Raw genomic sequence first — 21890 nt, 5'->3', positions numbered from 1 at the left:
ACCAGACAGGGTCTGATAGAAAACTTGAGAGGAAGATCATCAGTAATGCTTCATTTCAGATAGCACAGTGTTGACTATACCAATGGATAAGTGCTATTAGCCTCAGCATATAATAGCAGAGCTGTATATGATTATATACCGCTTGCTAACAATCCATCCTGAAGTTTTACCTTCTCTCTCAATGCACAGTGTGTACCATTTCACAGTCATTTCAAGACTCAGTGACTTGATTCAGCTTTAAACTTAAAAGGATTGCTAACATTCCACTTATGTTAATCTTTTTCACATGGAAATGTTTGATTTCTTTTTAGGGTTTATAAGCTATATTATATTATTATATTATATTATTCACTGAACATAATGTGTGAGCATTGTAATATACAATGCACAGTAGCAACAATATTCCCAAAATATGTAGCTGCAGGACTGATTTGTCAATGCACACAGAGCTTATTTATGACAGAATTAGCCTTTTTAATGTGATCCGCTAATAGAGGAACTGAGAGCAGAGATAAGTGGACATCCCATCTATTTCCTCTACCCCCTTAGGCCAGAAACATACATACTGGGATTTTGAGGGAACTGATATTGCCCCCTACTGGAAGTTTATATGTAGTAGTAGACCAATTTTAAAAAACTGTAGTCGCTCCACAACAAAAATGTTGTTTAATCTCTTTTATCACTCTGCAGTCTCTTTGCACATACTAAAATAATTTTACTCAAATTAATATTTCATATTGCTAATTTATTTGGTGAATAACCAAATAAAGTTTACTTATTTATTACAGTAAGTAAGCAGGTCATTTTTGCTAAATAAACCCTTTCAGGATGATACAAGACCCCTCAGCTTTGCATCAGAGTCCTGATCACCCTTTAGTGGTTTATTTTGCATTAATAGCCTGCTGACTATTCGTTTTTATCATACTTTGAGGTTTCACTCTCACTGAAGGACTAAGTTGACCCTGGGGAAATTCTATTTTTATCACCTCATTTTTAGGCCTGAGCTGAATCTAATAACCTCACGCCTATAAAAATGCCATTATGTGCCTGCATTGTACATCTTGTCAGTGGATTATTAAAAAAAATCTATTTAACGACAGCAGTGCCATCCGACTGACATAAATACTCAATACAGTAGCCTGTAGGTGTGGAATAACAAGACTTTGTGGCAGCGAGACGGCGAAACTTCCCAGAGGATGCTTTAGGAATTTCTAATCGATCTTGTAATTCTTTTGTGAATCTTCCTCATGAGGATAACTCTCACAAACATGACCCCAATACTAAAGTAAAAACTTCTTTTACAAGATACTGACAACGGCTTATCAGCTGACATATTTAGCAGAGCTCCTTCCATTGTTTTTGAGACGGTATAGTGAATAAAGCGTCCCTGTTCAGGGTGTAAGAAGTGACCCCCTTCCCCCTTCCACAGAGCTCTGTGATTGCTACGGGAGCCCCAAAAGGATAGTTTTACCTGCGGACAGAGCATCCTCTGGATCCACCTTACAGAGGCTTCCATGTTGCTCTTCCTTTGTTGCTCTGCTCACACACCCACTCGGGCTGCAATTAGAATCTGGCCCTACACAATGACTCTAGAGAGGTGAAGGACTAGTCTGGAGCCACAGGCTGGGAAAAGCAGGTCATTCCTGCCTACACACCTATACACAATACCGACAAACCCCACCAAGGCCTGGAGTTCACAGGAAACTAAAACCAGTGAAATCTCCTGTAACCGAATACCATGCCGTTCTTGGGTTTCACTGACACGTTGCTGCTGCACATACCACTGAATTGTAGCTTTCTTTATAGTGCATTTTCTCCAAACAAAAAAAAGAAAGATTGTTTTTAGGTGTATTCCTGTCAACAATTGCTGAGTTACAGATGAGTGCAAACCATGAGCTTCTCACACATAATGGAGTCAGTGTGAAGTGCCGGTAATGCTGTAAGTAAGCGCTAACAACAAAAGTCTTACTCAAGGAGAAAAAAAGGGATAAAGGGAATTAACTGATTAAAAAATGGTTGATATGGTTTGACGCTGTTAAAGTCAGAGACTACTAGTAAAAATGCTCATGTTTTGCTTTTTCCACTCCCAATTCATTATGTTTTTTCATGACAAATTGTAGAATAATTTAAGTGAAAAGTTAAACTGAAAATAAAGTGAATTTCAAAGTTTCTTGTTTTTTTTTGTTTTTGTTTGTGTTGTACAACCTCATAAGCATAAAATCTGAAAATCTGAAAATAGCACAAAGAGCACCTTGAGCTTCAGTGGAAGCAAAAACTTCTGTATGTGCAAAGATTCACATGATCAGTGTCACATTAGTGAACCAGAATGTTACATATTTCTTACTCGTTTTACATCATAACCTTTCTTTGATATTTAAATATTTTTTAACTTTCTGTTTATTTCCAGGGTTAAGAAAAATCTCTGAATTTCTCGATGTCTGAGACTTTTGGACCCCACGTCTTGAGGTAGATGTTATATAAGATTTAATCAGCACAGCGGGTCTGAATAATCAGGTTATTGGATTGCTCCTCAGTCTGATAAGTTATGTCCTGTTGTGAACCAAATAAAACCTGTGTACTAACTAGTCTGTGCTCTATGAGAGGAATGCTGTATAGAGTAGGCTAACTGAAAAGAAATTAGTATAACTTGACGTACTAAAATAAAAATAAAGCTAAGGAAAAAAAGGGTTACACTTTATTTTAAGGTGTTCTTGTTACAGAGTAATTATACATATAAGTACTGAGTAATATTAATGAACTACATGTACTTACAATATGGTTAGGGTTAGGATTAGGGTTTGGCTTAGGGTTACTTGCATGCAATTATGCATAATTAATTGTTATTATAATAGTAAGTGCATGTGTAACAAGGACACCTTAAAATAAAATGTTACCCAAAAAAAAGACAAAATGCACAACAAAATTACTAAAACTTTCAATACAATTAAAATGAAAACAGGGTGGGGAAAAACAATAAAAATGACAAAACAACAAAATGACTAAAAATATGAAATTGAAAATGGGGGAAACAAACTAAAGCAAAATAATAATAAATTCCCATGGTTGATTATAACTTACAGTATCTCTGGTCACATAGAATCAGAGTAAGAGATACAGTGACTAAATTACGCTGCCCTATGACAGTAACCTCCGGTTGACTTTGTTAGCAGCAGTGTCCTGGCACCAGACGAGTGGCATGGTCTTAGAGTGAGTGCCAGAGGCCTAGAATTGTTTCTCCCCTTCTAGACGTTTAACACAAAGATGTGTCTTAGTTACCAGAGAAACTCACTGTGTAACTAAATAGTGCATAAAGCTCCTATTATAGGACTGTCAGAACAACCATCAAAGACGTTTGCATTTGAATGCAAGTATTAACTACTCTTTATAATCTTGTCAATTGTCAGTTTAATATATCTCAAAGATATGAGATTGAGTTTTAGATATCATTCATTGGTTCCAAAGACTCAAATAATGTAACCAAAAGTGTAAACTTATGCCCAGAGTGGACATGATGTTATGTAATGACTTCCATGTACTGTATTAGAGTATGCTGCCTGTCAGCAAAGATTCAACATCAATGTTCCACGTTGTTGCACGCCTTTCCAGAAAACAACAAGCCTCATAAGCTGTTTAAAGAGCTTGAAGCTGAGCGGGGTACTGGGATAAATGCAACTCTAAGTCGTACTGTTATAAAGAATCTGTCCTATTTAGTAGCGCAACTTTGTGTCAATAAAGAAACTCATGTACATACATGCTTGCACATAGATTCAAAATTTAAGCAGTAGCAATGCTATATAATCTGTTACAATGGCAAATATTACATTACATTACATTCATTGCTGTGTCTTTTTCCCATTCAGTATAAATAGAAAAGAATGTTGCGTAAAGCAAAAAGACACATTACCTTTAAATGAAGGCATTTTGGCTCCGCTTGGCAGTGGTGTTGGATGTGTGTCTTGGTTCTTTCACAGACAGAAGCACAAGCTCATCGATAAGCTCATCGGCCTCTGCGTCCTCCACATGACAGATCATATCATCCCCAGCTGTTATCCGAAACACGTATGTCAGTCTGTTCTTGTTTCAGTCCAGACTCCAGGTCCTCTTCTGTAGTGCCTGCTATCCAGTTCAGATCTCCTGCTTGTGATCTTTTCTTTCCTCTCAAATGCCAGACTGACCCTCTTTGTGTTTAACCGCCCACAGGATGGAGACCCTCTGTGATAATGAACCTGCTCTGAAAGGTACCGTATGGGTTTACATCCTCCAAGCAAACACACACGCGCACATGGCTTCCAGCAAAGGAACAAGCGTTCTTTGTGTCTCACGTTTTACAAATACTATAAGCTGCCTGGACTTAGCACATAAGTGGACCAATCAGAGCTCAGAGACTATGGAGGAGGCTGGCTAATAGGCATTAAATCAAATCAGATGGGAATGACTGAATATTATGGGGACAGGTTATTAGTGCTGCTGGTGAGCTGCTCAGTGGCTACTGGCAGCAGTAATCCATTTTACCCAGCCTTTGCTTCAGACACTTTTGCATAAATACCTGCTCTATTATCATGCAAGGTTATTTCTGGTGCAGTTTATTTTTGTTTCAAAAGCCTGGACAAGGAGATTCACACAGTGTTTGGTAGGGTATTAGTTTAACTGAGGTTAGAGAATGTTATAAACTGGGAAATGTCATTTAGGTGGTAAAAGTATAGTAGTGATTTACCATAGTAGATATGGAGTGAGAAAGGGATGTTCTTGAAGCAAGAAAGGAAGAAGGAAAGGGAAAAACTACAGCTGAATATAATGTTCTCAACAGGATTCCGTAGTTGCAGTAACACACAATCTAATCATAATAATAGACAAATTATGTTAGTTATGCTAGCAGACCATGGGAAAAATGGTGTGTGCAGGTTTTTGTTGTTGTTAAACATTTACATGTTATCTATATTATTATATTTCTAGATTATGTATTTTAAAGAGCCCTCGTGTGTGATGTGTCGATTTCATGTTCAAAGAATATTATGATGATTCACTGAGTAATAATAAAAATATACAGAATCATATTTTCTCCAATTTTCTTCTAAAACTACACTACTAGTTTGGGGTCGGTAAGATTTTTTTATGATTTTGAGAGAAGTCTCTTATGTTGCTTTTATTTGATCAAAATACAGTAAAAACTGTAATATTATGAAATATTATTACAATTTAAAATAACTGTTTTCTATTTTAATATATTTTAAAATAAAATGTATTCCTGTGATGCACAGCTGAATTGTCATCATTACTCCAGTCTTCAGTGTCACATGATATTTCAAAAATTATTCGAATATGCTGATTTGATGCTTAAGGAACATGTCTTATTATTATCAATGTCGAAAACAGTCATGCTGCTCAATATTTTTGTGGAAACCATGATACATATTTTTCAGGATTTAATTTAAATTTAGCATTCATTTGAAATAAAAAAAAATGTTACAATGTAAAAGTCTATTGTAGCTTTTTATCAATTTAAAGCATCCTAACTGAATAAAATAATTATGTTTTTACAAAACAAACAAACAAAAAAAACTCCTACTGATCTCAAACTTTGCACTGTAGTCTATATACTATAGAAAGATGTTTAAAATATATTCGAATATTTCTACATGAAGTTAATTAAATTTACAACGCATGTTAAAGCTTTGAAGCATGTTGAAGTATTAAATGCATTTGAAACCATGTCTTTGACAAGCACACATATCTATTTATGTCATCAGTAACAAAACATTTAAGGATGGAAAGTGAATCCGTCAGGTCTGAGTGGACTCTAGACATTCCTCCTCTGGCTACTGAAAAGTCTTAACAAAGACGTAAAGCTAGGCCTGGCGGCACCTTAAGGGAGAGGACCGCGTGAATGGAGGGTGACCGGGGGGGCTTGAGTTATGGGTGTATCACTTTCAACATGACCTTTCAGTACCTCTCATCGCCGGCCCTCCCAAGACGACGCCAGCTATTCATCTCTCCACCTCCTAGGATTCACAGCCCCCGACCTGATTACCCTGACCACACAGTATCCTCTTGCACTATTTATATGCACTTTTCATAAATAAACTTGCCACTGAAGCACCATAAGCACATGGGCTCAGTGTTGGCCCTCAAAGGAATTTAATCTGCAGATCAGTGAATTCAAACTGTTGTGATTGAAACAACAATCATAATAGTTTTAATTCACTGATATGCTCCCTTACAGCAGATTTTGTGTTCATAAGCTTTCGATTACTGAAGTAGAAATTATGGACTATCAACCCTTCATTTGATACTGGCAAATATGTGATTTTTATACAGTACAGTATAGTAAAGTACATATCTCAATAAATAGGTTTTCATCTGTGACATGTCCTCTTTTCTCAAAACCAATTTACACAGAAGCCAAACTAATGAAACAAATCCCAAGAGGTTCTACGACATATTACCTAAATACCCACCTCTTTAAAGCAGGGCATATGCCTAATTGTTTGACTTCACTGGTTAATGAGCCTCTTGTGCTACTGAAGTTGTTAATTGGTTCCATATATTGTAAATATGTTCAAATTAAAAAGCTTTTTATGATGTGAGTTGTGCTAAGAGCAAACCTAAATGTAACACTGGCATTTGCTGTTCTATGGCTCCCTCTAGTGTTATACATACAAAATGCAACTATATGATAGTATTCTTGCTATATTTCAGTTTATTTTGCATCAGTTGTGTTTATTATTTACACTGCCGCTCAAAAGTTTGGGATCAGTAAGATTTATATTACTTTTTAAAGAAGTCTGTTATGCTCATCAAAAATACAGAAACAATGGTAATATTGTGAAATATTATTACAATTTAAAATCAGTGTTTTTATGTGAATATATTGTAAATCATAATGTATTCCTGTGACGCAAAGCTGAATTTTCAGCATCATTACTCCAGTCTTCAGTGTCACATGATCCTTCTGAAATATGATCAGTGTCGTAAACAGGTACTGTTTGTTTTTTTTTGTTTGTTTTTTTACATGTGATACTTTTTTCAGCATTCTTTGATGAATAGAAAGTTAAAAAGAACAGCATTTATTCAAAATAGAAACTTTTTGTAAGGTTCCAAAAACAAATATTCAGCAGCAAAAACTGTTTCTAACATTGATAATAAATCAGCATATTTTAGAATGATTTCTGAAGGATCATGTGACACTGAAGACTGACGTAAAGATGTTGAAAATTCAGCTTTGATCACAGCAATAAATTATATTTTAAAGTATATCAAAATAGAACACTGTTATTTTAAATTGTAATAATATTTCACAATATTACTGTTTTTTTCTGTATTTTTGATCAAATAAATCCAGCCTTGATGAGCAGAAGAGACTTCTTAAAAATGTAATACAAATCTTACTGATCCCAAACTTTTGAACGGTAGTGTAGATTTTGTGATCATAACGATATATTTAATGAATCATTTATAGAATGATTAGTACACTTTCTCTTTTATTTCCTCAGAGCAGAGCTTAAGTGTCATGGATCTGTAATGGGTTTGATCATAACAATCGCTCAGAAAAGAACTATTACATTACATTATTGTAGTATAGCGTCAACTTTAACGTAAATCTATACATTACATTTTATTTAAAAAAAATACATTTTAAACAAAACATTCTGAGATACGCATGCCGTTTTTGTGAGAAAAAAAAGAGAAACAATTACAGTGTTTATGTTTTGTTTATGTATTGTTCTGAACGAATTCTAACCGAAAGCGCTACCCTTACGAAAAATAAGTTTATTCAAGTGTGCTATTAGTATACTTCTTTTAAACTAAAAATAGGAAAGTATACTTTGTCTACTTTTTATGTACTTCTCAGAAATGGGCTTTATGTACTTCTCTTAAATGACATTTAAGTATACTTGACTTATACTTAGAAAAAGTCTAAATATATTTTAGCTATAATTGTGCTCCTAGAATCTGTGTTTTCATTGTTATACTGTAGGGGGTGCTAGTACACATCTTCTGTACAGAATTTCCAAAAAACCCAAGTGAAGAAGAAACCGAAACAACAGATGCTTCCACATGTAATCTAACATGATCATCAGACATAAAACAGCATCAAAACTGTGTAACGTTATGGAATAAAATGTCGACCAATCAAGAGGAAATAATGACTGTCAAGCTTTGGGGTGTTGCTCGACTTTATCTACGTTTTGATTATCATTCTGAATCCAATTCATAGTCTTTTTTTTTTTTAGCTTTTTGTTCAAAATGTTATTTCTTTATTTTTTATGAAACTTACCCACATTCAGGTGTTTAAAAAAGAATGCATGAAGCTAGAATAAAATGTTTTTGTTTACAAGCAGATACCGTTCTTTCTTTTGATGTTTTGTATGTTCAGATATCCATGTAACAAAATATATACAAATTAATACCTAAATAGGGACATAGTAGTATACTTAAAGTATGATGTAAAGTTCACTTAAAGAAAACGTACGAGTATACTTGCAGTATAAAACTACTAAACTAGTAGTTCACTGAGACTATACTTCAAAGTGTACTAAAAATGCTACTACAAGTATTTAATTAGTAAACTATCAGTATACCTATAAGTTCACTTTTACTATAGTTGCAGTACAAACTAAACATTTTGATGTAAACTAGTTGTGTACTCAAAGTTTACTACTGTTATACTTAAAAGTATACTTTTATATACTAGAAAGTGGGCCAATTTAGTCCCAAGGAGTATTGAAATAGTACACTTACAAGTATACTACTAGTACACTGATATTTGTATACTTACTACATAAAGTATACTTGAACTTTACTTAAGTATACTTACTAAAATAAACTTGAAGGATACTACTTTTAGGTAAGGGTAGAGCGAAAACTGTTTCCATGGTTACCCTCTCGACTTTTGTTAGTGAGCGTCTTCTTTTTTTGCGCGTGTGTTCCTACTAACTTTTAATTTTCTGTGGTTAAACACTCCTGTGTGTGTGTGTGTGTGTGTGTGTGTGTGTGTGAAAACAATAGATACTCACTACTACGGAGAACTCCTCAGTCTAGTGTGTTGACTTCCGTTGAGGGGTGCAACTCTTAATGAGCTTCCTCAGAATGTGCACTGTGCACTATGCACTATTAAGACATGTTAACGGCAGACAGTGACCGTGTCCCGCCCGTGAGTGACAGCTGGTCACCTGCTCTGTCCGTACGCGGAGCTCAGCTCGTGTTGTCAGCGCGGTGAAGCTGTCAGTCACGTTCATTAATGCAGGTGACCGTAGAGCGCATCGAGCCGAGCGGCGGACCTAAGTTCCAGCATGGCTTTCCTGACAGACATGATCGCTGTGGTTTCAGCAAGTCTCCGCTAGACTCGGAGCGAACACTTCAATGGAAGAAGAGGACAAGAAGAGCTCAGGACAATATGAGTCCGGTCCGAGAGAGAGATGACAGCTTGAAGTAAGCGCCTTCTCTTTCACCTTCATGCCAGACACTGGAGTTTTAGAACAATAACCTGTTGATTCTTTGGATGTTTAGAATGTCCTTGTTATTTAAATTGAAATGTCTTGGGATTTTCATGTCTAAAGGTTGTCTACTACACATGCACTTCAGGAATAAGGGGCAACACTGTTATTTAGTGCGGTGTACAATAAATAAAACCTACAATGCAGTCAAAACTGTGTTCTTTTGTGGCACGATCTCGATCTTCAATATTTAATTGAATTGTGCTCAGTACTTGATAACTAATTAATACAAGACTAATGTCATAGAATCAGGGTATAGTCTTTCCTTTGGCACGAGCATATCTAATTGCTCAATCTACACCAGCATTTAGTTACGACTGAAGTCCCTTACTAGAGCTGATCTTTGTAAATTGTTGAAGCAAAAGTGTAGCTTTCCTTTGATGCAGGTTTAAAAAGAAGACTGCGGACTTCCAGGCACTGTCTTCTGAATAGACATGTACAAGGCCTTAGAAATAGTTCACCCAAAAATGAAAATGTGATGTTTATCTGCTTACCCCCAGGACATCCAAGATGTAGGTGACTTTGTTTCTTCAGTAGAACACAAATGATGATTTTTAACACAAACCGTTGCAGTCTATCAGTCATATAATGCATGGCAATGGTAACAAAGTCTATGAGTGTAAAAAAAAACATGCACAGACAAATCCAAATTAAACCCTGCGGCTCGTGACGACACATTGATGTCCTAAGACATGAAACGATTGGTTTGTGCCAGAAACCGAACAGTATTTATATCATTTTTTTTACCTCTAATACACCACTATGTCCAACTGCTTTGAGCGCGCGTAGTTTCTTGTAGTAGTACGCCAGAGCGCGTACACACCTCACGCACCGGATGCCGTGCACGCGCCCAAAGACAGTTGTGTCACGGTACGTGCGGGGAGATGAAGCGAGGACTCAATTGCTGGAGAAATGGTATTTTATTTTAGTAAAAAATTAAACAAAAACAAACTCAAACCACCCCGAGGGGGAAAAACAGACAGGCAGAGCTAAAGCTGCACACATGCAGACACGAAACACACACAATGAGAAATGACGGATCAGCACAGGACGGCAGACACAAGGAGAATAAATAGGAACCAAACGAGGAGGCTAACGAGGGAGACACAGGTGGAGCAACTAAAACAATAACGAGGTAACAAGATGGGAGGGGCCAGACAATAGACAGGAGAGAGCACATGGCAACAGACAAACACAACACAAGCCATGTGCTCCCAGAACACAGTCATCTGGTGGCCCTCCTGGGCACACCGGCTGAAGACTGTGACAAGTTGGACATGGTGGTGTATTAGAGGTAAAAAATGATGTAAATACTGTCTAGATTTTGTTACCATTGCCAGGCATTATACGACTGATAGACTGCAACGGCTGGACTTAAAAATCTTCATTTGTGTTCTACAGAAGAAACAAAGTCACCTACATCTTGGATGCCCTGGGGGTAAGCAGATAAACATCACATTTTCATTTTTGGGTGAACTATCCCTTTAAGTAAGTGAAGCAGAGTATTGTTGTGCTAAGAAGAGTTTAAGAATAAATTTGCTGTTTTTATCTAATGTATGGTGAAAGATCACTAAGCAATTGAAATGTCTTTTAGCTACACGGCACATATGCATTTCTCCTCAGCAAACACTTTATTTCATTGTTTGATTGTTTAATTTGCGATACCGATATCCTTATATATCCTAGAAGGTAGCCTATACGCAACAAGTGACAGCTAGTGTTCGCGTTTTACTGAATTACTGAAAATGAAAAATAAAAATCATCAAAAATCAAAACAAGTACATTAGTTCAAATTGTTGATGAAGATTTTTTCCCCACACAGATACCATCAAATTTACAGATAACATTATCTTTTATATCATACAAAGCATTCATTTCCAAATTAGATAGATAGATAGATAGATAGATAGATAGATAGATAGATAGATAGATAGATAGATAGATAATACAACATCAAGAACCCAATTCACATACAAACATACAAAGCTAGCTACACTAAGCTTAAATATTTATATATTACTTGATATTATGTTCAGCAAGATTATTGTTTTAACAAGTGAGGTTTGATGTTATTTGAACCCTGGAATGGTGTGAAATTTTACAGGCTTGTACTGAGTGAAATCACTGTCCCGTTGTGCTTGCTGCTAAAAGGCAGACAAGAGAAAGAATCCATGTCAGTCAGCTGAGGCTTTCTGCTGCCATGCTGGTCATGCATGTTTTATTAGGCCCTGGCGGGCAACCTGCTGAAATTATGTGCTGTTTGCTCTGTGAGGGAAACCTGAGCCGCTACTGATGCTGGGCTTCCTTGTTGACCCCTGCCAACCATTGAAGCCCTCACCTGCTGCTAATTAGTTTTCCCCTTTCTCTGTGTTACTTGTCTTCTGTAGCTGTGGTGTCAGTTTGTGCTCCTGTGTGCACAGAGAGGTCCTGTTGTCTTCTTTATCTATTAATGTTTAAGAGAAATAGCTATTAGAGAAATAGTACTTGACACAAAATGCTTTTTGGGACTGAACATCTCCTACAGTGACATGCTATGCACCATCTAAAACTATTTTGCCAATTTTTGTATAAATACTACATTATTGCAATATAGGTATGCAACTTTCTTGACCTCAAATTACACAGTTTTGTTATCTGATCTGATCCTTTAAGAGAATAGTTCACCCCAAAATGAAAATTTGCTGGAAATCCTCAATCCAAGTTGTAGATGAGTTTGTTTCTTCATTGAAAACTGATTTTGAGAAATTTAGCATTATATCACTTGCTCACCAACGGATCCTCTGCAGTGAATGGGTGCCGTCAGAATGAGAGTTGATAAACAGCTGATATTGAAACATTACTGTAATCCGCACGACTCCAGTCCATCAATTAAAGTCTTGTGAAGTGAAAATCTTTGTATTTGTAAGAAACAAATCCATCATTAAGGCATTTTAACTTTAAACCCTTGCTTCTGTCCACAACACAATAATCCACAAGTAATCCACATGACTCCAGTCCATCAATTAAAGTCTTGTGAAGTGAAAATCTTTGTATTTGTAAGAAACAAATCCATCATTAAGGCATTTTAACTTTAAACCCTTGCTTCTGTCCACAATCAATAATTACCCTTCCTCCAGTGAAAAAGTACGTTCCCCATTGTCCTCTTACATCAAAATCCACCAACGTATTTGTTTAGAACTCTTTTCACTTGTAAAACGGTGCTTGATCTGTGCACATTTCTCACCTGATTCAGACGAGATGACTTTGTCACTGGAGAAAGCAATATTATGGATAGAGGATTCATATTTTAGCTATGCAGAATCAATGGTTTGATGGATGTCTTGATGGAGTTATAAACGTGCAGCTTTTCACTTCACAAGACTTTAATTGATGGACTGGAGTCATGTGGATTACTTGTGGATTATTGTGTTGTTTTTATCAGCTGTTTGGACTCTCATTCTGATGGCACCCATTCACTGCAGAGGATCTATTGGTGAGCAAATTATATAATGCTACATTTCTCAAAATTTGTTTTGATGAAGAAACAAACTCATCTTCATTTTGGATGGCCTGAGGGTTAGTACATTTTCAAAAATGTTTATATTCCAAGATGGAAAAAAATGGGATGGATGCTAAGGTGCACACCTGTGAGTCATCCAGGGGAGGGTGGGGACTATCAGGCACCTGTGCTGTGCCACTGTAGCGTGTCCAAACACTCCCTTGATGGAGCTGAAGGAACAGATCCGAGGCACCTCTGTTCAGGACGGGGGGGAAGAGGAGGACATTCATGTTGACCTGCAGAGGAAACAAGAAGTTACACATTTTTTATGGCTGATCTGTAAGTGTAAGTGTGAATGTTGCTGTCTGTTTTTGTAATTGTTGGGCTTGGTACCATACATACCATAGAGGAATATTTCACCCATGCACTGTGCATTGGGCTTTGGGTGGGCCACCCTGCCTCCTGTGCTCTTGCACTACCCAGACAGCTGCAGGGCAGCATGCCGTGACAGACATACTGGACTCATTGTAATTGGGTAAGTTATTTGTTAAGTTATGGCATTTTAGAAGGAACAATCACATCTCATCAAAACTTTAACATTATGCATTATTGGAAGTTTAAGAATGTCTTTGGTTACATCAGCAAGGTCACTTGTACTAATTATGCAAGTTATAACTTCAGTAAGCCCATTGTAATTGTATCTGATTTGACATGTTATTTGGTTTTAAAGAATGAAATGTTTTGAAATATTTTTGTATTTTTGTAGTTTACAGTTATAACCAGCACCCATTTTATTCACAGAGGCCTTGATAAATACTGATACTAAAGCTGATGAATCGTAAAAGACCCGATAAATCTTCAAATTCTAGAACAATCAAAACAATTTTGAATAAATTTATATTCTCTCAGTTGCCTATTTTACTGTGTAAATTTGACAAATAAAGCTTCTTGTTGTCATAGGGATAAATGTGACTCCCCAACATGCCTGTATAATGTACTTTGATCTTGTACTGTCTAAATTATTCATGACATAATTGTCAGATAAATTAGAGGGAGTTTGAGACCGAGTGAAAGCTTGAAGGCGACAGCATCATGTGACCACCTGATACCTGGACGTGGATATGTTTTTCATAACAAAATTATTACAGTAGCTCTTTGCCTTGATTAGTACATTTTAAATGGTCCTGCTGTGGGACAAATACATTTTTATACACATATTACATGTAGTCTCTAAAATAATACAAGATTATAAAAGCTGCCTGCATAATAATTATTAAAGGATTATAAAATATAGCTTTAGATGGAATTTAGCAGGTTAACCACTGGATGCTTATTGTGCTTTTCGTTTCATCAATGTCTCTGAATGTATCACTGCAGCATGTGTTGTGTTCTGAGCATGACATAAATGGATCTTTTTTCCATTTTGATTCCCTTGTATCATGCATTAGGAAAAAGCTGCTCAACGTACTTGACAAAAGCTCAGTGCCTGACCCGTTCACCAGGAGTGTCAGCAGAGTCCCAAACAGTGGTCTCAGGTAACACAATCATTATTTTCATTTTAGAATACTCAGACCTTATTGTAAGGTTTCAGCTGTATAACATACTTGAGTTAGTATTAGTGACCTTTGAAAGTAGTAAACAGTCTTCAGAGCAACGTGAATGCCTCATTTCTTCATTGGTAGCATCTCGTCATGTGGTCAGACCTCTGCCGGTGGCACTACCTCCGTGAGTCACCTCCCTTCCCGCTCCGGCAGCCCAGGCACTGGCCCCGGTCTCTCCACAGAGCACAGCTCCATCTGCTCCTGGAGATATGATGTAATGTCTCTTTTCTTCTTCCAGATGTTTTGTAGCCTTTTCATTAAAATTGGTCTGAATTTTAGGATCACCTTCCATTCATTTCATGACTTTTCTAATTCAAGTTCATAAGAACTAAGAATTGGCCATACACCAAAGGAAGCTGCATTGGAAAGACAGGAAAGGGAATTGAATAACTGTACTATTTACACATTATGTATATTATTTATATCAAACATACTGAAATGGCCTGCGAGTGACCAGCCAGAATTAACATACATATCATTATTGTTTTTGGAAATATGTTTATGGTTAATATGTTGTATGGGTAATTCAAACAAAAAAAAATCTAATTATATATATATATATATATATATATATATATATATATATATATATATATATATATATAATATTTTACTTAAATTCATATTAGAATTCTGTATCCTGTGTGCTACTTCACTTGAAGTTCAGCAATTAAATAGGAAAGTAACATGAATTCTCAGTGAATTTCTAAATAGCATACAACACTGCAATTTATTACAATTAATATGCACCTGGTAACTAACGCTAGATCAATAAGAGACATCAGGGCATTTTTCTGTGAATCATTTTAAAGACTCCCAGGTTCCTGTTTTTAGTGCATGTGTCTAACTATTTCGAATGCTTCACTAGATGCATCTCCTCCTCAGCTGTGGGATTCTTTGCTTTGTGCACTGAGTGGTTTATTGTTTGGTTTGGCTTGTGTGCAGGAGTTTGAGCGGGCGAATACACAGCGTGTGCGTCAGCTCTTTAACTCTGTGGATGAGCTGCTGTATGAGGGGAGAGTCAGCAGCCGCTCGGAGTCCCTGCAGGAGGAGTGTGAGGAGTGGAACGGACATACCCCCCATCTCAGGTACAGCTCCTTTGTGAGAGAAATTTGACTGTTCTGTGGCTGAAAGGGTTAGGTAAATTTTGAATTTCAAAATTCAATAAATTCAATAAAAAAGTTATATTCATCATATAATCCTGGGGGAAAAATATCACTGTTTTCACAAAAATATTGAGCAGTTTTCTACACTGAGTAGATGTTGACAAGTGACTTACTCAATATTAACGTAATTTGAGTTGTTGTATAAAAGCACTATCACACAATGCTGCCTCTTTTTTACTTCACAGAAACTGCCAAGCCATCACTGCTAGTTTTATAATGTTTACAAATTAAAGGGGTCATATGATGCTGCTAAAAAGAACATTATTTTGTGTATTTGGTGTAGTGCAATGTGTTTATGCGGGTTAAGGTTAAAAAAACACATTATTTTCCACATACTGTACATTATTGTTTCTCCTCTATGCCCCGCCTTTCTGAAACGTGTCGATTTTTACAAAGCTCATCGGTCTGAAAAGCGAGGTGTGCTCTGATTGGCCAGCTATCCAGTGCGTTGTGATTGGCCAAATACCTCAAGCGTGTGACGGAAATGTTACGCCCCTCACCATACTGTGATGCGCGACGAGACAAAACCTCCTCCATAAAATGCGCTGGACACATCTGAATATCTGGGTTGAAGTGTTCTGGAACAGTGTTGTAAATACAACTTAACCACTGATTTCTAGTCGTGTCCTCTTTTGGAAGAGTAGTTTCACTTTCACAACGAAACACACAGCGTCTTCACAACATGGCGGCGGTGGTGGCAGCAACAATAAAGTTACGCCTTCTTTCTTTACGTGAACATTTGGGTGGTGTTATGCAAATCTTCCGATCATCGTGACGTAGACATGTGGGGGCGTGTTTAAACGAGGCGTGGACCAGTCTTAACTTTTATAAAGAATATCTCTTTGGGTTTGAGACTTTAGTCTTTGCAACTTTAGGGATCTTGTCTATTCACGAAAACCTTGTACCACTCCAAAGAGAAAGGAAAACTTGAAATCGCATCATATGACCCCTTTATGGTTTCTTCCCAAGTTTGATATTGCTTTATTTCATCCACTTTAAATCCAAATAAATTTCAGCAAATTCAGTAATTTATTTAGTATTAAAAAAGAATGTTCAATTAATTTTTAAAGCTTGCACAACCCTGCTAGCTGATACTGTCTTGTTGTGTTTCATCATTGACCACAGAATTTTAGGGAATCAATTGGAGCCTCCCAAACAGGAGGGTGTTCAGTACATCTGCAGACGAGAGTCCAGTGCCAGAACCTCCTCCTTCTCCACATCCACCTGTCTGGACAAAAGAGAAGACCATAGCGAGTAAGCCCCTCAACAACATGAAATAACAGTTGAATTAACAAAAATACATGGGTTAGATTTACTGTTTACTCAAATATATGCCGTTTAATTGATTAGTTGCTTCGGTTTAAGAATTTAAAAACTCACAACAGGGATCATTTCATTGTTTGAACTGTATACAGAGTATACAGTATAAGTTCTGTGATTTATATGTGGTTCCATTTAATAGTTGTTCACTGAGAGTTAATGTGTTTACTTGAGTCTCCTTTTAGGGCACTGAGCAGTGATGGAGGTCTGTCTGGCTTAGGGCCAGTGTAGATGGTTGGAAAAAGCCTGTAAAACTTGTCAGGGAAGAATAGAATCAGCAGACATTTATTTTCAAGCAAACATATTTGATTGCTTGCAGTGTGTTTCATACCGTCTTTGTATGAAATGCTTCAAGTCAGGTGTCATAAAATAAATTTAAGGACACATTAAATTGACTAAAAGTGACAGTAGAGACATTTATAATGTTACAAAATATTTATATTTCAAATAAATGCTTTTGAACTTTCTATTCATCCAAGAATCCTGAAAAATGTTCAGGATCTCAGTTTCCACAAAAATATTAAGCAGAACAACTGTTTTCAACATTGATATTAATAGCATAAAAGCATATTAGAATGATTTCTGAAGGATCATGTGACACTGAAGATTGGAGTAATGATGCTGAACATTCTTTTTGCCATCACAGGAATTTAATTTTTTTTAAATATTTTAAAGCAGAAAATGTTTATGGTATGTAATATTTCATGATATTACTGTATTTTGATCAAACAAATGCAGCCTTGATGAGCATAATAGACTTGTTTAAAAATCTTACCATCATCAAACTTTTGGATAATATAATATAATATAATATAATATTTATACTGTGCCCTCCACTAATATTGGCACCCTTGGTAAATATGAGCAAAGGTGGCTGTGAAAATAAATCTGCATTGTTTATTCTTTTGATCTTTCATTCAAAAAATTCACAAAATTGTAACCTATAAGTTGGGGGAAAATCTCATTATGAAATAAATGTTTTTCTCTAATTCACGTTGGTCACAATTATTGGCATCCAATTATTGCAACGTCCTTTTGCCAAGATCACAGCTCTGAGCTTGAAGAACACCTGACAGGAGATCAGAGATCATTCCTTCATCCAGAATTTCTTCAGATCCCCAGCTCCATGTTGGCGCTTCTTCTCTTCAGCTCATCCTAATCATTTTCTATATGTTTCAGGTCAGGAAACTGGGACGACCATGACAGAAGCTTCATTTTGTGCTCAGTGACACATTTGACACATTGATTTTGATGTTTGTTTTGGATCATTGTCCTAATGGAATATCCAACCACGGCCCATTATAAGATTTCTAACAGAAGCAGTCAGGTTTAGATTTTTTATCTGTTGGTATTTGATAAAATCCATGATACTATGTATCTGAACAAGATGGCCAGGACCTCTGGCAGAAAAACAGGCCCACAACATTAAAGATCCAGCAGTATATTTAACCATGGGCATGGGGTACTTTTTATCCCTTTTTGCACTAAACCCATCTGTCCTCCAAAAAGCTATTTTTTTAGTTTCATCACCAACAACATGCATTGGAGAAAAACATGTATTTCATAATGTGAGTTTCCCCCCACTTTCAATTGTTTTACTTTAATGAAAGGTTAGAATTTTGTGATTTTTTTTTGAATTTTTTGAATGAAAGATCAAAAAGTTAAACAATGCAGATTTATTTTCACAGCCACCTCTGAAAAATGTTCAGGATCTCAGTTTCCACAAAAATATTAAGCAGAACAACTGTTTTCAACATTGATATTAATAGCATAAAAGCATATTAGAATGATTTCTGAAGGATCATGTGACACTGAAGATTGGAGTAATGATGCTGAACATTCTTTTTGCCATCACAGGAATTTAATTTTTTTTAAATATTTTAAAGCAGAAAATGTTTATGGTATGTAATATTTCATGATATTACTGTATTTTGATCAAACAAATGCAGCCTTGATGAGCATAATAGACTTGTTTAAAAATCTTACCATCATCAAACTTTTGGATAATATAATATAATATAATATAATATTTATACTGTGCCCTCCACTAATATTGGCACCCTTGGTAAATATGAGCAAAGGTGGCTGTGAAAATAAATCTGCATTGTTTATTCTTTTGATCTTTCATTCAAAAAATTCACAAAATTGTAACCTATAAGTTGGGGGAAAATCTCATTATGAAATAAATGTTTTTCTCTAATTCACGTTGGTCACAATTATTGGCATCCAATTATTGCAACGTCCTTTTGCCAAGATCACAGCTCTGAGCTTGAAGAACACCTGACAGGAGATCAGAGATCATTCCTTCATCCAGAATTTCTTCAGATCCCCAGCTCCATGTTGGCGCTTCTTCTCTTCAGCTCATCCTAATCATTTTCTATATGTTTCAGGTCAGGAAACTGGGACGACCATGACAGAAGCTTCATTTTGTGCTCAGTGACACATTTGACACATTGATTTTGATGTTTGTTTTGGATCATTGTCCTAATGGAATATCCAACCACGGCCCATTATAAGATTTCTAACAGAAGCAGTCAGGTTTAGATTTTTTATCTGTTGGTATTTGATAAAATCCATGATACTATGTATCTGAACAAGATGGCCAGGACCTCTGGCAGAAAAACAGGCCCACAACATTAAAGATCCAGCAGTATATTTAACCATGGGCATGGGGTACTTTTTATCCCTTTTTGCACTAAACCCATCTGTCCTCCAAAAAGCTATTTTTTTAGTTTCATCACCAACAACATGCATTGGAGAAAAACATGTATTTCATAATGTGAGTTTCCCCCCACTTTCAATTGTTTTACTTTAATGAAAGGTTAGAATTTTGTGATTTTTTTGAATTTTTTGAATGAAAGATCAAAAAGTTAAACAATGCAGATTTATTTTCACAGCCACCTTTGCTCATATTTACCAAGGGAGCTAATATTAGTGGAGGGCACTGTATGTAGATTTTAGGAAGAGATGCAAGTTCAAGTTTAACTAATGTTCTTCAACAATTTCTTGTCATTATATATAATTTATCACAGTGTTATATTTATCTCTAGAGTTACTCCTGAACTTTTTAAGGTCATTCTTATCTTACAAAAAATGTGTGGGGTCCTTTATCTCCTGATTAATGGGCTCCCGCTATTGACTGTTTCCTGGGCTTAACTCTTTCTTTTTACTTGACTGCACTTATCTTGTTTTGAAATATGCACTGAAGCCTATCATACATTATACATTTGATATAACACATAAAACCAACCCTCAAGGAGGAGGCCTCTCACCTGATTAAAAATATGCAATATGTTATGAAGACACTGCACTGAACGTGTCCACAGGCAATGCATTTATCTGTCTGGCCTGGCTGTGGTGAGAATTTGCTTCCTCCCTCATTTCTCTCTCTCTCCCTCTGCCTGCAGGCTGTATGTAGCAGGCCGCAGTCTGGCCCCGGGCCTTTGGTGTGAGCAGTCTGTCCGGAGCTCCAGCTCCCGTCTCTATGAGCATTCACTCGACCTCACTGAGGAAGAGGAGGTGTATGAAGCAGAGGGCAGCATAGAGGAGTTTCTGGCTTATGATGGAAAAGAAATGTACATCACAATTGATCTTTTACTCAAAATGCTTAGAACTTTTTCCCCCTGAGATTCATATACTTAATATACTAGATTAATAAGCAAGCATACCATAAATTTGTCATACATTTTTGCCTTTGCTTCATGAACAAACCGTAATTGTAAGGAAGACTGGGATAGATTTATTTTTGAAAATTCTTGGCTTCTAAAAAGCTATTAATTTCAGCTATTCGTAAAGCTATTGAACATTTCAGCTGGTACTGCTCAAGGAAATATATATATAGTAGATATATAAAACTATTATCTTACAAATATAATAAAAAAAAAATATTGTTTATAACATATATGAATTAGGAATGTGACATCTTGCCCTAAAATATGATAATATTGAAATTTTAGTTTGGGGGGAAAAAATCTGTGAATAAACAAATCCAAATAATTGGATCTTTGACTCAAACATTGTAGTCACTGTGAGGTTTCAGTAATCTTTGTGGAAAAAATTGGCTCCAGTCTACCTTACATTTGATTTCCATTGAAGCAAAAAAAAAATTCTTTGCACTTCAATAGACATTCAGTCACTGCCTGGTGATCTAAATTCTACAAATGCTGTACTGTCTCATTACATTCTGTTATCTGCTGCAGTTTTATTCACCATAAATGGACTGTTAATAGTGTGCACCCATTTTAAGGCGTTCAGTCAGAAGGGAATATTTAGTTGTAACTTGTGTAATTCTTTTGACTTTAGGGAAGAGGAGGAGGTGGATCAGAGGAAGTCTTCATCCGTGGCCCCCAGGGGTGGAGTCCCCCCAGTTTCCCCTCATGCATGCATCCGTGATGCAGTTGCAGATGAGCTGTTTGATGACACATGGAGGGAGGTGGTGGGCCTTCTGGAGGAGCTCTTACACAAGTACTGGGAGAAGCAGCTCCCGGGTGTGTCTGAATTACTGAATAACTAAACCAGCAGAATTAGCCAACAGTACATGTTTGATCATTAGATCCTGGGTGGGTGAAGAACCACAACACAGCTTTTGCATACTTAAAGACCCCTTAAGTTGAGTTTTGTAGCTTTTAGACCATGTATGTACAATACAGTTAAAAAAATTAGAGTTGGTATGATTTTATGGTTTTGAAAATCTCAAGGCTGCGTTTATGTGATCAAACATGCAGTAAAATTAATGTTGTGAAACGCTGTTACAATTTAAAAAAAATGTTTTTCTATTTTAATATATTATAAAATGTAATTTATTCCTGTGATGGCAAAGCTGAATTTTCAG

At 36.3% G+C, this 21890-nt stretch overlaps 2 protein-coding genes across 2 annotated transcripts in view; one reads left to right on the top strand and one right to left on the bottom strand.

The window, feature by feature from the left end:
• Nucleotides 1-3984, bottom strand: part of LOC107561151 (sorbin and SH3 domain-containing protein 2-like) — a 66934-nt gene extending 62950 nt beyond the window's left edge. The window contains exon 1 of the mRNA XM_016245515.1: nucleotides 3905-3984. The gene's annotated coding sequence lies outside the window, so the exon portion shown is untranslated. The remainder of the gene's footprint in view (nucleotides 1-3904) is intronic.
• A 5107-nt stretch (nucleotides 3985-9091) lies between these two features.
• LOC107561366 (protein FAM149A-like) overlaps nucleotides 9092-21890 on the top strand; it is a 19820-nt gene continuing 7021 nt past the window's right edge. Inside the window, exons 1-7 of the mRNA XM_016245804.1 lie at nucleotides 9092-9429; nucleotides 14421-14507; nucleotides 14655-14787; nucleotides 15519-15661; nucleotides 16865-16993; nucleotides 20467-20634; nucleotides 21362-21570. Coding sequence (XP_016101290.1) covers nucleotides 9239-9429; nucleotides 14421-14507; nucleotides 14655-14787; nucleotides 15519-15661; nucleotides 16865-16993; nucleotides 20467-20634; nucleotides 21362-21570 — 1060 coding nt within the window. The 5' untranslated portion in view covers nucleotides 9092-9238. The remainder of the gene's footprint in view (nucleotides 9430-14420; nucleotides 14508-14654; nucleotides 14788-15518; nucleotides 15662-16864; nucleotides 16994-20466; nucleotides 20635-21361; nucleotides 21571-21890) is intronic.

The sequence above is a fragment of the Sinocyclocheilus grahami genome, unplaced genomic scaffold (assembly GCF_001515645.1).
Source record: "Sinocyclocheilus grahami isolate Dianchi unplaced genomic scaffold, SAMN03320097.WGS_v1.1 scaffold23.1, whole genome shotgun sequence".
In the NCBI taxonomy this organism is placed as follows: Eukaryota; Metazoa; Chordata; class Actinopteri; order Cypriniformes; family Cyprinidae; genus Sinocyclocheilus; species Sinocyclocheilus grahami.
Note: the sequence above shows the minus strand (reverse complement) of the source record. Positions and strands in the feature narration are given on the sequence as shown.